This window comes from Ovis canadensis, chromosome 1, assembly GCF_042477335.2.
Source record: "Ovis canadensis isolate MfBH-ARS-UI-01 breed Bighorn chromosome 1, ARS-UI_OviCan_v2, whole genome shotgun sequence".
Taxonomy (NCBI): Eukaryota; Metazoa; Chordata; class Mammalia; order Artiodactyla; family Bovidae; genus Ovis; species Ovis canadensis.
Window position 1 is genome coordinate 14,399,141 of NC_091245.1, and position 12,974 is coordinate 14,412,114.

The 12,974-nt window shown below is 41.1% G+C and overlaps 1 protein-coding gene across 1 annotated transcript; it reads left to right on the plus strand.

Moving 5' to 3' along the window:
* The first annotated feature begins 2,574 nt into the window (after positions 1-2,574).
* On the plus strand, positions 2,575-12,974 carry AKIRIN1 (akirin 1). Its single transcript, XM_069586855.1, has 5 exons — positions 2,575-2,952; positions 6,955-7,095; positions 9,268-9,402; positions 10,717-10,788; positions 11,447-12,974. The coding sequence occupies exons 1-5, from the start codon at positions 2,733-2,735 to the stop codon at positions 11,455-11,457; spliced, it is 579 nt and encodes a 192-aa protein (XP_069442956.1). The 5' UTR covers positions 2,575-2,732; the 3' UTR covers positions 11,458-12,974.

Below are 12,974 nucleotides of genomic sequence, written 5' to 3' on the forward strand. Positions count from 1 at the left end.
CTTTCAGGGACACAGCACAACCTTGAAATGATAACCATTTATTTATTTGACCAATATTCCTGCTGTGCCTACCCCTCTTGTATTCAAGCAGTGTACTGGCGATGGGGAAACACACATGAATGAGGCTTGGTTATTATTCTCAAGGAATTTATAGCTTTGAAGCACAGTCAGACATGTAAACAAATTATAACTTCCTGTTTTAAAACACTAATATTACAAGACACTCAAAGTATCGCAGAGAAGAGGCTATCAAAGCACTTACCAAAGCCCTAGCTAGAAGAGGTGCTATTTAGAACAATGACCCAAGGGACACACTTTTCAAACCTTCTGAGCTCTAACTTTGGACCAGTTTAGACCACAAGAAAGCAATTGGCTTGAACCACATTAGACAAGTCCCTTAAAAAACAACCATCCCTAGGTTACTTTTATGTCCTTGGCCAACTTTTATTGGACATAAGAAATATCAATTTAATTTATGCTTTGCATTTGTTGTTTAAATCTGCTTATTTGCTTTACTTATTACTTATTTCATTTACTGGTTCCTAACAAGTCACGTGAGAAATCACATTTAGAATGTAGTGTTATGAAAAGAAAAAAATTTATGTTCTCTCTCTTCTGACAAACTGATTCCTTTCAGATGACAAGATCTATTGAACATGTACTGTGTTTTCACTTTTGCCTTGGCAGCTAGAAGACTGAGAACAAAAATATCAAATTCAGTCACAGCCATGTTTAATTTACAGGATAATTGTGATCTCCTTTTTCTTTGGCCCTAGTGCTCTATTCCCTAGTGGCTCAGACGGTAAAGCGTCTGTCTACAATGCGGGAGACCTGGGTTTGATCCTTGGGTTGGGAAGATTCCCTGGAGAAGGAAACGGCAACCCAGTCCAGTACTCTTGTCCTAGAAAATCCTATGGACTGAGGAGCTTGGTGCAGGCTACTGTCCATGGGGTTGCAGACTGAGCAACTTCACTTCAGTGCTCTATTTCTTGGAGTTTTGTATGTTTGTTGCTCTTGTGTTTTTTGTGTTGTTTTTGTCTGTTGTAAACCTTTATGTCCTTATGGAAAAGAAATAGGATAAAATAAGCTAAGCATTTAGTATGTTCAGTCATTTTAGAATTATTTCTGCTATTTGCCAAAGATAAATGCAAAGAAAAAAACCTATGTTTGGATCTTAAAAAAGTCTGGAGAAACTGGGAAGGACAAAGAAATGCAACAGAAAGGCGCAAACAATGGAACTTGAGGTAGTATTGCCCATTTTCTCTGATTCAAATACTGGGCCACATTGATCTGGCATAAGGTCTAGTAGAAGAGAATATTTGAAATTTGCACTGTTTAGGAAAATCCCAGATATATGGTTAGGCAGACAGATCCCAGCAGGTATGACCATTACATATATATAAATACACACACACACACACACACACACACATATATATACGTAGTTATAGATTTAGCCTTCTTTCTTTCTTTTTTTTTATTTAGTCTTTTTTCGATCACAGATCCCTTTGACCATCTCTTCAAAGCACTGAAACTGCTTACCAGTAATAGACTTTCAAATACAGTTTCTGAAAACAGAACACTCCAGTTTTCTATTTATCTTTCCAGAATATCAAAAGTACTTTATAGCTGGCACCGCTTCAAATAATTCAGATAGACCTGAGGAAGCACCTGAGCTGCCAGGTCAAACAAGGGGCCTGGCAAATCAGCTGTCAGCTCAAGTTCTAAACACTCCGACACTATTCTTGGATGATTCAAACCAGGGGCATGTTTTGTGGTTTTTAACTATTTTGAGTAACATACCCTTTTTTGGGCTCTTCCCTGGTGGCTCAGATGGTAAAGTGTCTGCCTACAATGTAGGAGACCTGGGTTCGATTCCTGGGTTGGGAAGATCTCCTGGAGAAGGAAATGGCAACCCACTCCAGTACTCTTGCCTGGAAAATTCTATGGACAGAGGAACCTGGTAGGCTACCGTCCATGGGGTCACAAAGAGTCGGACACGACTGAGTGACTTCACTCACTCACTCACCCTTTTGATGAGCTGATAAAGATACAGGTCATAGATACATATACATACACACACGCAATTCTGCATACAATTTTATGGGGTTGATAGACTTCCATAAAGTCCATCCTCAGATTCTAGGTTTCGTTTAAGTGAAGGCTTTCCTGGACTGGGGGTGGGAGGGCAATGTCCTTGTAGAACTTTCAGTATAACCGTCTCTCTTATCACTGGGACTGGAGCGGCTTGGTTATAGGGTAACCGGACCGGAAGACACAGACCCCCATAGCCTCTGGACAGGCCCCTCCAGGCTCTCCCTTCCCCCAATTCCCATTCGCGCAGGTGCGAAAACCTAAGGGGCCACCCAGGCGCTTCGGCTCTGGAAGGTGGGGGTTGGATGGGACCCTGGGAGAGATAGAGGCGGAGGTGGGGGCCTTCCCGAGGTTGCTTGGTGACCAAACTCTCCGCCCAGATCGTTCCATTTCCTCAGCAGGGGGCGCCGCGGGCCCGAACGTTGCTGACGGACCTCCCAGAGCGGTCCTCTTCCGGCTTCCCCCCCTCCGCTGGGTGGTGGCGCGGGCCCGTGACGTCACAGGAGGCGGGGCCAGCGCTGCTGCCGGGTGCTGGAGGCGCCATTGGCGCCGGCTTGGCTTGAGAGCTCCGCTGAGGAGCGGGAGGTTGGGCCTCAGTTACAACCGCGTCGGCTCCTGGTCCCTGGTCTTTCAGCGGCATGGCGTGCGGGGCGACACTGAAGCGGCCCATGGAGTTCGAGGCGGCGCTGCTGAGCCCTGGCTCTCCGAAGCGGCGGCGCTGCGCCCCTCTGTCCGGCCCCACTCCGGGCCTCAGGCCCCCGGACGCCGAACCGCCGCCGCTGCTTCAGACGCAGACCCCACCGCCGACTCTGCAGCAGCCCGCCCCGCCCGGCAGCGAGCGGCGCCTTCCAACTCCGGGTAACCAACGCTGCGGGCTTGGCAGGAAGCCAGGCCCAGGCATTTTTTTTTGCGGGGGGGTGAGGGTTGGAGTGGGGGTGGGAGAAGATCATGAACGCTAGGCTAGTTCACTTGCGGACCCCTTCTTTGCCCTGAGGAAAGGGAACAGGGGTGCCGCTGGGCCTTGTCGCTTCCGGGGATGGAAGACATCCGGGAGGGGTAGTAGGGCCACAGAGTCGGTTTTCGGTTTTCCTGGAGCTGGGGAGCCTAGAGAGGTGGGCAGCGGGAGCAAGATGGAAATAGCCCCGGCCGCTCGGGGCCCTCCCAGACCTTGGAGCCTCTCCTTTCTTCGCTGCCCTCCCCTGTACTGAGCCGCCCTGCAGATCCAGTGGGCCATGGAAAATTGGATTCTACTCACGAACCTGGCCTTGAGGGTGTGGGGGTTGGGGGCGGGTTACTGAGAAGGGGCCTGAGAACGTGCTGTGCAGCACTGTGCTGGGACTTGTAGGGAGACCTGATTTCCAGAAGTCTTTAGGGATCTCGGGCCGCCCTCGGAAGTCGTGGAATCCGATTTCAACCTGTTTCTAAGAGACTGGCCATGTTCTTTTATTGTATGGCTATTGTCTTGCACCATATATGGCTTGAAATCGGTAGATCGTTAGCTAGAATTTGAGAATCCTTCAACATACAGCAGCTCCGGAAGCAGAAATTCAATTATCCGTAACAGAGATTCTCCTTTAATAAGACATTCCACACAGGCCAGGGAAAGACGAGAACTGGTGTGACAATAAAGTTAAAAAAAGAAAAAAACTCAGCTAACCACAGCACAAGAATAGAGGGAAAGGTGCATCAGAATGGATATTTAGCAGTTTTAAAGGGCTCCCGGAAATGGGGGGGGGTGGCTCACAACTGGACTTTGGCAACTCATTTCTTTGTGTGTTTTTCTATTCCTCAAGCGTTAGCAAAACGTTGAGGTTGCCTTAAAATCTCTTTTCTTACCCCTTTCAGTTACCAGTGTCTTTAGCCATTATTTCCTCCCCACTCTGCATAATGCATATCCACAATGCAGGTTTGAGGCCCTCATCCTCTCACACCAAGATTCCAGCGGTAGCTAGTCAGGCTCTCCTAGGCACTATGTCCTTACTCATGTTCACCTCACCTCTTCTCTTCTCTTGGTATTCAAAGGATTTATCTGCTATAGGCATTTCTTGCCTAGGCAGTCTTTTATACATTTTTCCCCCATAACTATGCCTTTGCTTTTTTTCTCCAAGCCCCACTTGGCTGTACCTTATCCTTGACTTCCATCATGATGTTTTCACCTGTTTGCTAATAAATACAATTATTTCTTCAAGTCTTCCATCCTTACCTGACTAACCCTGCCCTATAAGGAACTCTATTCTATTTTAGTTGTGTGATCACTTAATGTTGCAAAGCCTTGTGTACTGAATGAAATAATGTTTGCAAAAGCAGGAGACATAGATACCCTCTTGAAGAGAGATATTTTTCTTTCACTGCTAAAGATACCCAAGGTTAGTCACAGAATCTTTTCTGGATCGCTCTTCTCCTGCAAAATAGAATTAATACTTGCCTCACCTATCTTGATGGATTTTATGCAAATTTTTTATTTCTTCCAATACTACCATCTAGATTAATTCTGTGTAGTTTACAATATAGCAAATGCTTAGTAAGTAATTGCTGAATGTGTTTGGAAGCCTAAATATGGCAGGGTGCTATACTGGGGTTGTTGGGGTATTTTTTAATCATAAAATTTTTGCATGGATTTCTTGGTTATTTTATGTGAAAGTATTTTATTTAAAATATTCATCTGTAAAGATTGATCAGTTATGTTTCTTAATGCTTATTAGATTATGATTCTGGCATGAAAGAACCAATATGATTTGTTGCTTTGGCTTAAGTGGAAGATGCCTTATGGATTTAAAAAACTGTTCTTACTGAACTTAAAAAAGAGGGGCGGGGGTAATGTATTGTAGCACTTTCTATGGAAGGAGCCTATAAAATTAAGCCTTTTGTATTGTTTAAAGAAACTAGGTGGATACCAGGCATGGAAGGAGTTGCTGACCTCCAGGAGATGTTTGTAAGCATGGATTGAGGTTAGATGTAAAACAGTTAATTAATAATTGATCATGAACTGAGGGTTGGAGAATAACTTCCAGAAAGAGATAATATTTTAGCTGGGTCTTGAGTAATGTTAGGGGGAGAGACATCCTCAGATCAAGCAAATGAAAAGTGCTAGAGCAAAGGCCAGAAAACCCACAGATTAAAGAAAGAATAGTTTAAGGCAACAGGGTTGTAGTGGGAGATGGAACTGGAAAAGTAATTTGAGGCCAAGTCTTGGAAGGCAAGGGATACCATATTCAAGAGTTTGAATTTGGTCGGTAGCAACCAGAAGCCATTGTAGAATTTTGAAGATGGACTTAGTTTAGTATAACCTGGAAGCACAATCTCAAATAATAATGAAAGGCAGGAATTTAAATTATTATCCACTGTTAAATTTTCTTTAAAATATCTTTTCCTGTTTTGTGTGGCCTTCTTGGGAAAAAAATCACAGCTACTTCTTTTTATCCCAAGCACACTGTGTTTGGACTCTTGGACTTGCCGGTCCTCTGCCAGCCTTAATGTTGTGTCTTTCCGTTTGTTCACTTTGTTGTACAGGAGGCGGTTAGACGTTTATCAAAGACCTTCTGTTCCCATGCGCATTGTCTTCATACTTGTCCTTTCTTGTTTCAAGTCTTGGCAGTTCCTTACATCCTTGTATTGATTCTGGCAAGTATGTGCTTGGAGAGTAATACATTTTGAAGATGAAGCAGAGACTATAAATTCAGGGATCTAAAATATGAACTTCATAGCACTGTGAAAAGAAAGGTTTGCTAATCCTACATTGTTCCGTGTTCAGGCCGAGAATTCTGGAGTTGAGCTATGTGTGGAGCTACACTGAGCTCATGTCGGACTGTATCATCACTTCCTATGGCATTCTTAATGTCTTTGGTGTAGATGCTCACAACTTTTTGGGTAGACATTTAACATTCATTTTGAAGTACTAGGCTACTCATCCTGAATGATTTCCCAGGGTCATCGTCACATAGGTAGGAAGGAAGCAATGGCATTATTAGCAATTACCCCTGTTTTAAAAAAATATATAGTTATAGCAAGTATAAGAATAATATAAGTAGGGGAGTGACAGCTTCCTGGTTTTCGTTTTTTATGAGGAAGCTCTGTTATGTGGAAAGTGAATACATGTTTTAATCCCCCCAAAAAAAATAAAAAATAAAAAACACACACACCAGAAAACTTGAAAACCACATCCTTTCAGATTCTGGTCTCTGGGAGAGGCCTTCAGGGTGGTTAGTGATTTGTGTGTTTTGGACTCCCTTTAATAGCATTAGCAAATTGATTTATTACCTTGACACATAATAGTAATCTGAATCCTAGCAATACTGCCTCTTATAGGATCAGAAAATTTATTGCTAAGCTCTGACCACCCATTCCGAGCAATAATGTCAGGTCTTCTCTTGGTCAATGTCCAAGCTGTGAACCTAAAGATTTCTACTGTCCCCTTCCCCAAAGATCTTAAATTCCAAACAGTATAAGAGTTTCATTGTTAGAAGCCCTTGGGTAGTAAGAGACTCTCAGTTCCCTGGTTTGTGAAATTGTGCAACTCAACAGAGATCAAAAATAGCTCTTTATTAGGTGAAGGATGGCTTTGTTTGTTTATTTGTTGCTGTAAGTTGTCCTAGTTAATCCTACAGCAAACGGCAGATCTGGTCATCATTGTCACAGGAAAAGCAAGGGAACTATTAATATCTGGGTGGTTTATGCCAAAATAGCTGCTACCCTATGTAATTATTGAAACAGTGGCAATAAGAGGAAGCACTTTGGGGGTTATAGGAGGAGTGCTGTATCTGGTATAAACATTTTTCTTGTTAATATAACATGGAAAGAGGGACAGGAAGCGGGAAGAAGTAACAATAAAGTGCATGCTCAAGTGTGTTTCTTTTTTATTAGAGCAAATTTTTCAGAACATAAAACAAGAATATAGTCGTTATCAGAGGTGGAGACATTTAGAAGTTGTTCTTAATCAGAGTGAAGCTTGTACTTCGGAAAGTCAGCCTCACTCCTCAGCACTCACAGCACCTAGTTCTCCAGGTAAGCATGTTTTAGTGTGCATAATCCATTTAAGACTTTGTAGTTGGCAATTAAAATGGTTTCCTAAGCCAGAATTTATTTCATCTAAGTAATAAAATTGGTAACGTATATACATTATATTACTACTTATAAATACTTTTAAAACCATAGTCATGAAATTACAAAAGACCTTACTTAGATTGGTTTGATTGACCTTCCTTCCACCCAGTTCAAGAGTACCCTTTGTAACTGCAGCATTTAGTACCATAGCCAGTGGCCACATGTAGCTGTTTAAATTACTTAACATTTAATAAAATTTTAGTTTCTCAACTGCTGTAGCCATATTTCAAACAGTTAACAGCCGCCTGTGACTGTTGTATTAGACAGCACTATAGAACATTTCCGTTATTGGAGAAAGTGTGTGACAGCATTGCTCTGTAACATCAACAGGTGGTCAGAGAGGATGTGCTCAAAAATAGCATCTCAGGGTTGGAGGGAACCTTCATGGTCATAGTTCAGCCATGAGTCCCTGCAAGTAGTCAACAGGCCAGGGCTCAAACATCACCACTGGTAGTGAACTCTGCCTACTTTAACAGTAGAGGAGTTTATTTCCTCACAGAATATTTTCCTTTTAACAGTTCGTAGAGTTAAAAATTGCCTTGATTAAAATTAGTCTCCTTATAGAACACAGATTAATGTTAGCCAGGAGGTCGGGGGAGTGGGGAATGGGGACAAATTGCTTAATGGGTAAGTGGTGTTACTTGGTGGAAACATTTTGAAATTACATAGAGGTGGTAGTTGTACATTATAACTTTACTAAATGCTACTGAATTGTTCAGTTTTAAAATGGTTTGTTTTATGTGAATTTCACATCAAATAATTTTATTTGAATTGTCTTCTTCTAACCCAGAGGTCTTGGCTCTCAGACAACACCCTTTCCAATTAATTATTCTTGTACATACTTGAGTGATAGATCTTTCAGTGATTGTAACTAGCAAGTCTTCTTAATATTTTCTTGGGATTTTAGTAATATAATTTTGACAGAATATTATGAGTAGAGAAACAATTATAAGTGATTTAACTGGTCTATAGACTAAGAGGGCTCAAGAAACAGATTTCAGTCTGAGCTTTGAGGAAAATTCAGAACTGGGACAGAGCTGCTGCTTTTATCATGATCAGGAAGCCAATTTCCATCTGGCATCCCAGTGGAAATTTTGCTTTCCAGCTGCAATCTTATGAACATTTCATTTTCCTCAACCTAGTTTTAAAAGGGATCAAAGATGAGATGTGTAGTGCCTAAATTGTCTCTTTCCTTCATATGTCAGTGACTTAACAGTTTTTTATATCAGGCAGGTCAGCTATTTCTTATCAGAATCACCTGTGTAACTTAAACAGTCCCCAAGCCCTTTTACCCCAGAATTAAATCAATATGTATCTTTTTTGTTGTTTATTCTACAGAGAATTATGATGTACCGCCATGATTAGGCATTGGTGTAGATGATCTCCAAGGATCAGGGTAGCTCTTACATGTGCTGTGCTGTGCTTAGTTGCTCAGGCATGTACAACTCATTGCAACCCCGTGGACTGTGGGGGTTCTCCGGGCAGGAATACTGGAGTTGTTTGCCATGCCCTCCTTGGGGAGTCTTCCCAACCCAGGGATCGAACCCAGGTTTCCCACATTGCAGGCAGATTCTTCACCACCTGAGCCACCAGGGAAGCCCAAGAATACTGGAGTGGGTAACCTATCCCTTCTCCAGGGGATCTTCCCAACCCAGGAATCAAACTGGGGTCTCCTGCATTGTGGGCGGATTCTTTACCAGCTGAGTTACCAGGGAAGCCCAGCTCTTACACTGTGAATCTGTTTTCTCTAATGCAGTCTGTCTATCAGCTTTAACCTTTTTGTTCTTCACCAGGTGAGCATTCTATATGGGCTCAGATTATTAATGGCATCAGAACCATTTTTCTGTGTGCAGACACGCTAACACACTTGAACACACGTTCTTCCTACTAAATTTACCTTGTAGAACGAATGTCAGAAACAGAATTTTGTGAAACTATTTCATGTATTGTAAAGTAGTGGAAATTACTATTTTTTAAAACAATTTTTATATTCTAGGACTCTGCTTAGTTACCAGTTCAGAACCCTACAGTAGCTGGAATGTGTTATGTAAACTAGATTTGTCTTTTGGCCAGGTTCCTCCTGGATGAAAAAGGACCAGCCCACCTTTACCCTCCGACAAGTTGGAATAATATGTGAGCGTCTCTTAAAAGACTATGAAGATAAAATTCGGGAGGAATATGAGCAAATCCTCAATACTAAACTAGCAGGTAGGCTGACGCAGTGGCTATGACCGTTGTTAATAGGATTCAGTAAGGATTAATCCCACTTAAGTAAATGGTAATTTAGAAAAAGCATAAAACTTAATACCAGAGAGTTCAATGAATTTTAAGTATTAAGTTACTCTCCTTGATTACTCTCTTTTGGATTCTAAGCATTTTATATATTATACATTGTATGGAAGGACTTTTCATTTACATTTTTGAAACAAAATAAGCCAAGCTTTTCTTTCAAGAATTTTCCATACGAATAAAAGCATTGAGAAGGTTATTTGGACTAGCTGATGAGTAGACAGGTGGGTAGGGATCATGCTAACCTCCCAACAGGTGGTTGGGAAGAGTATAGTCGACACATTCAGACTTCTGGTGGGAGTCTCTTTGTGGATGTGGGAAGTCAGGCGTCCTGTGATTTAGAGGTACTTTAATGTCTGGAAAGCACCGCTCAGGCTAGAACAGAGTGATTAGTGATGGCAACAAGTAAAGCCTTTTGTAAAAGGAAGGGATCTAAATCAAGAATAGAAAGTAGTACCTATTTAGTGAGAGAGGATGATGTGATCAGAGAGGTTTTTAGGCAACAACTTCTTCCTATAACAGTATTGTTTTCTCACCTGGTGGCCCACATTACAGAATGTCAGTAGGTCGGCTTTAAACTGAGAACTGTTGACTTAACAGAGTTAAATGAATTTCTTTATAGCAGCACCTCTTTGATCCTTTAATACACTAATGGTGTGTATTGTAAGAAGAAGCTGTAGTATGTCATTCCCCTCTTCCGCCCCCACTCCAAAATTGTTTGGACATCTTTGGTCATGGATGTCAGACTGCCTTCTGTCTTTCTACTGAGTTTCCCTTCAGAAGGTAGCTTCTGTGGAACTGTCTGTAGTTAGGTACTGTGGAATTTTCTCTTAGCTTTCTAGCCATTCCACCTCTATCACATTGAAATTTATAGCAAAGATAAAGTGCAGAAAAGAGCTTCAAGCTTCATGTCCTATAGGAGATACACTAAGATTTGCTGATTTGTAGTAGTAAGCACAGCTGCCTGTCTTGGAGAGCCATTAGCAGGAGATGAAATTATGGCAGGGGTGAGATTATTACGAAAATGTTAGAGGTGATCAGTGACCAAACCTAGGAGCTAGGGATTTGGCTCTGGGATCTAAGAAAAAGGAATAGATCTCAGAGTGACCATTATAAGGAGGGCCTAAGAGTGGGTAATGTTAAATGGGAAGCTGTATGTGATTCTGACACTTGATTCTTGAAAAACTGTGGGAGGGTTTCTGGGGATAGTATATACTGTCTTTCCCCTCACAGAACAATATGAATCTTTTGTGAAATTCACACATGATCAGATTATGCGACGATATGGGACAAGGCCAACAAGCTGTAAGTATTGCCAAGTCTTTCATTGACTTTTTCAACTTCCAAGAGCAAGAGTTTGACACTGAGTACCTTGTCTCTTGGGAGCAAAAAGCCCCTAGGAAGTAAAATAATAGATGACATTTGAAGAATACTTGTATGTCCAGCACTGTGCTGAACCATTTAAATCCTCCCAAAGTTTATTTAATACATAATTCCCCTGTGAGGGAGAAACTACTACTTGTCCCATTTTAAAGGTAAGAGTATTTAAAGAAGTTAAATAATTTGTCCAGGCTCATATTGCTAGTGGTTCAGCCAGGATTAAAACCCAGGTAGTCTCACTTCAGCCAGTTTCTTACCTGACTTTTCCCTCAGAAAAGCTGTTAATTTATGAAAATTGAGTCCTTAAGATAGCTTATCAAATATGTAGTCAGAATTTCTTAATTCTAAAGATCTTGTCACCACTGGTTGCTCAAAACATAAATTATAAACAGCTATATATGTAAACTGAATCTAAGTTCTTAAGAATTGTCTTCTCTTAAATTCTTGCGAATTTAGGACCTCTTGAATGGTGATTCGTATCCTCCATACTGTTTATCACATTCACCATTAGTTAATATTAAAAATGCATGACCCTATATTTTTAATATTCTTAACTCTTTTGTTTTTTACTCCTAATTTATAGATGTGTCCTGAAGCTTTCTTGCATATCTGGGTACCAGGTTTGACCTCAAGAGATGGCTGCTGTACACTTTTTGCAACTGGTTTGATATCACATTTCAGCTCCAACTTTTCATCCTGAGAACACTTAAATGTTTCTGCAGGTCCATTTTATACAACTTGAAAGACCTTAAAACTTTCTGGTTGCCATAAGCATATCTTTCTTTTCTGCTCATCGAATAAACAGCTGTGCCCTACTGTGATAGATTTTTCAAACAAAAACACCTGGAGCAGCAGTTTAGCAAAAATATGCCCTCAATGGCACTCAACAAATGGAGTTTCCCCAAGCACAGTTCTGTAAGAAGTGTGTGTGAGAGTGTGTATATGTGTGTATGTGTATTTTAAGTTATTATTTGTATTGTGCAAATTTTTTTGATCTTGGGGATTCTGGCTGTGAATTTGATGCACGACAATTATGGTTAAAAACATTTGCTTGGTCTACAGAAGATCATTAATGTTTTGTGACCATATAAGTTGTAACAGTGGATTGTTTTATGTGTAGGTATTATTGTTAAATACAGGGACTGTTTCCAGGCACAGAATATGAATCATAAGTTAGGATGGACATTAGATGTGATTATGATGACATAGCAAAGGTCTGTGGTCCTAGGTCTACAAATGTGTGGTGAGGAATAGAACAAACTGGAGACAGGCCATTTGACATCTGATTCTGCCTCGCCGTGTTAGAACATTACTTTGACTCCAAGCCTTAAAAACCCACATGGAGTCTGTGCTCACCTCATTCACACGGGAGCTCCCTGGACACTGAGCCTCTCAGAAGGAAAAAGTCTCCTCTGGAACAAGAGCATCAGGGTTTGATGGGGAGCACAACAAAGGTGGGTGCGGGCTGGGACAGGCCCCAGAGGCACTGCTGCTTGGGAGGAGCCACTTCACCTTTGTATCAGTTATTAAAAATAGAATTTGGATCCTTTGGTCAGGTTCCCCCAAATTCTTTTAAGAGATGTCCGTGTTCAACTGCTTAGGCTTTGTTTTGGCAACCCCTGCCCGAAGTTGCTTACAGACTGTTCTTCACCTCATTTCCAAGGCTGAGGAACAGAAAGTAGCCTCTGTTTTGAGGAGGTGGAAGTTAAGTATACGTTTATTTTTTACTGTGACTTGTTCAGGACCACATTTTACAAAATGCCTTGTTTCCTTTATTATTTCTGGAAAGGAAAGTTCTATTAAAATTGTTTTAGTTTGAATATAGACTAGTTTTTTTAATTAAGGCTTATTTTGGGGAAAAACAAAACAAAACTTAAGTTTAATTCAAACATATGCCAGTACCTTCCAAAGTAAGGTAATATTCAGAGACAGTTGTCCTGATCATATGGCTTAGAAAAATTTCTGGAATATTCACATTCGAAGATTCCTTATTAATGAATGTCTTTGACTTAAATCTAACCAAAACAACAACATTATTCTTTGTACATTTTCATTATATAGTGTTAATAAGCTTAGTTGCAAACAAATAAAATACTTAAGCTATTTGTTTA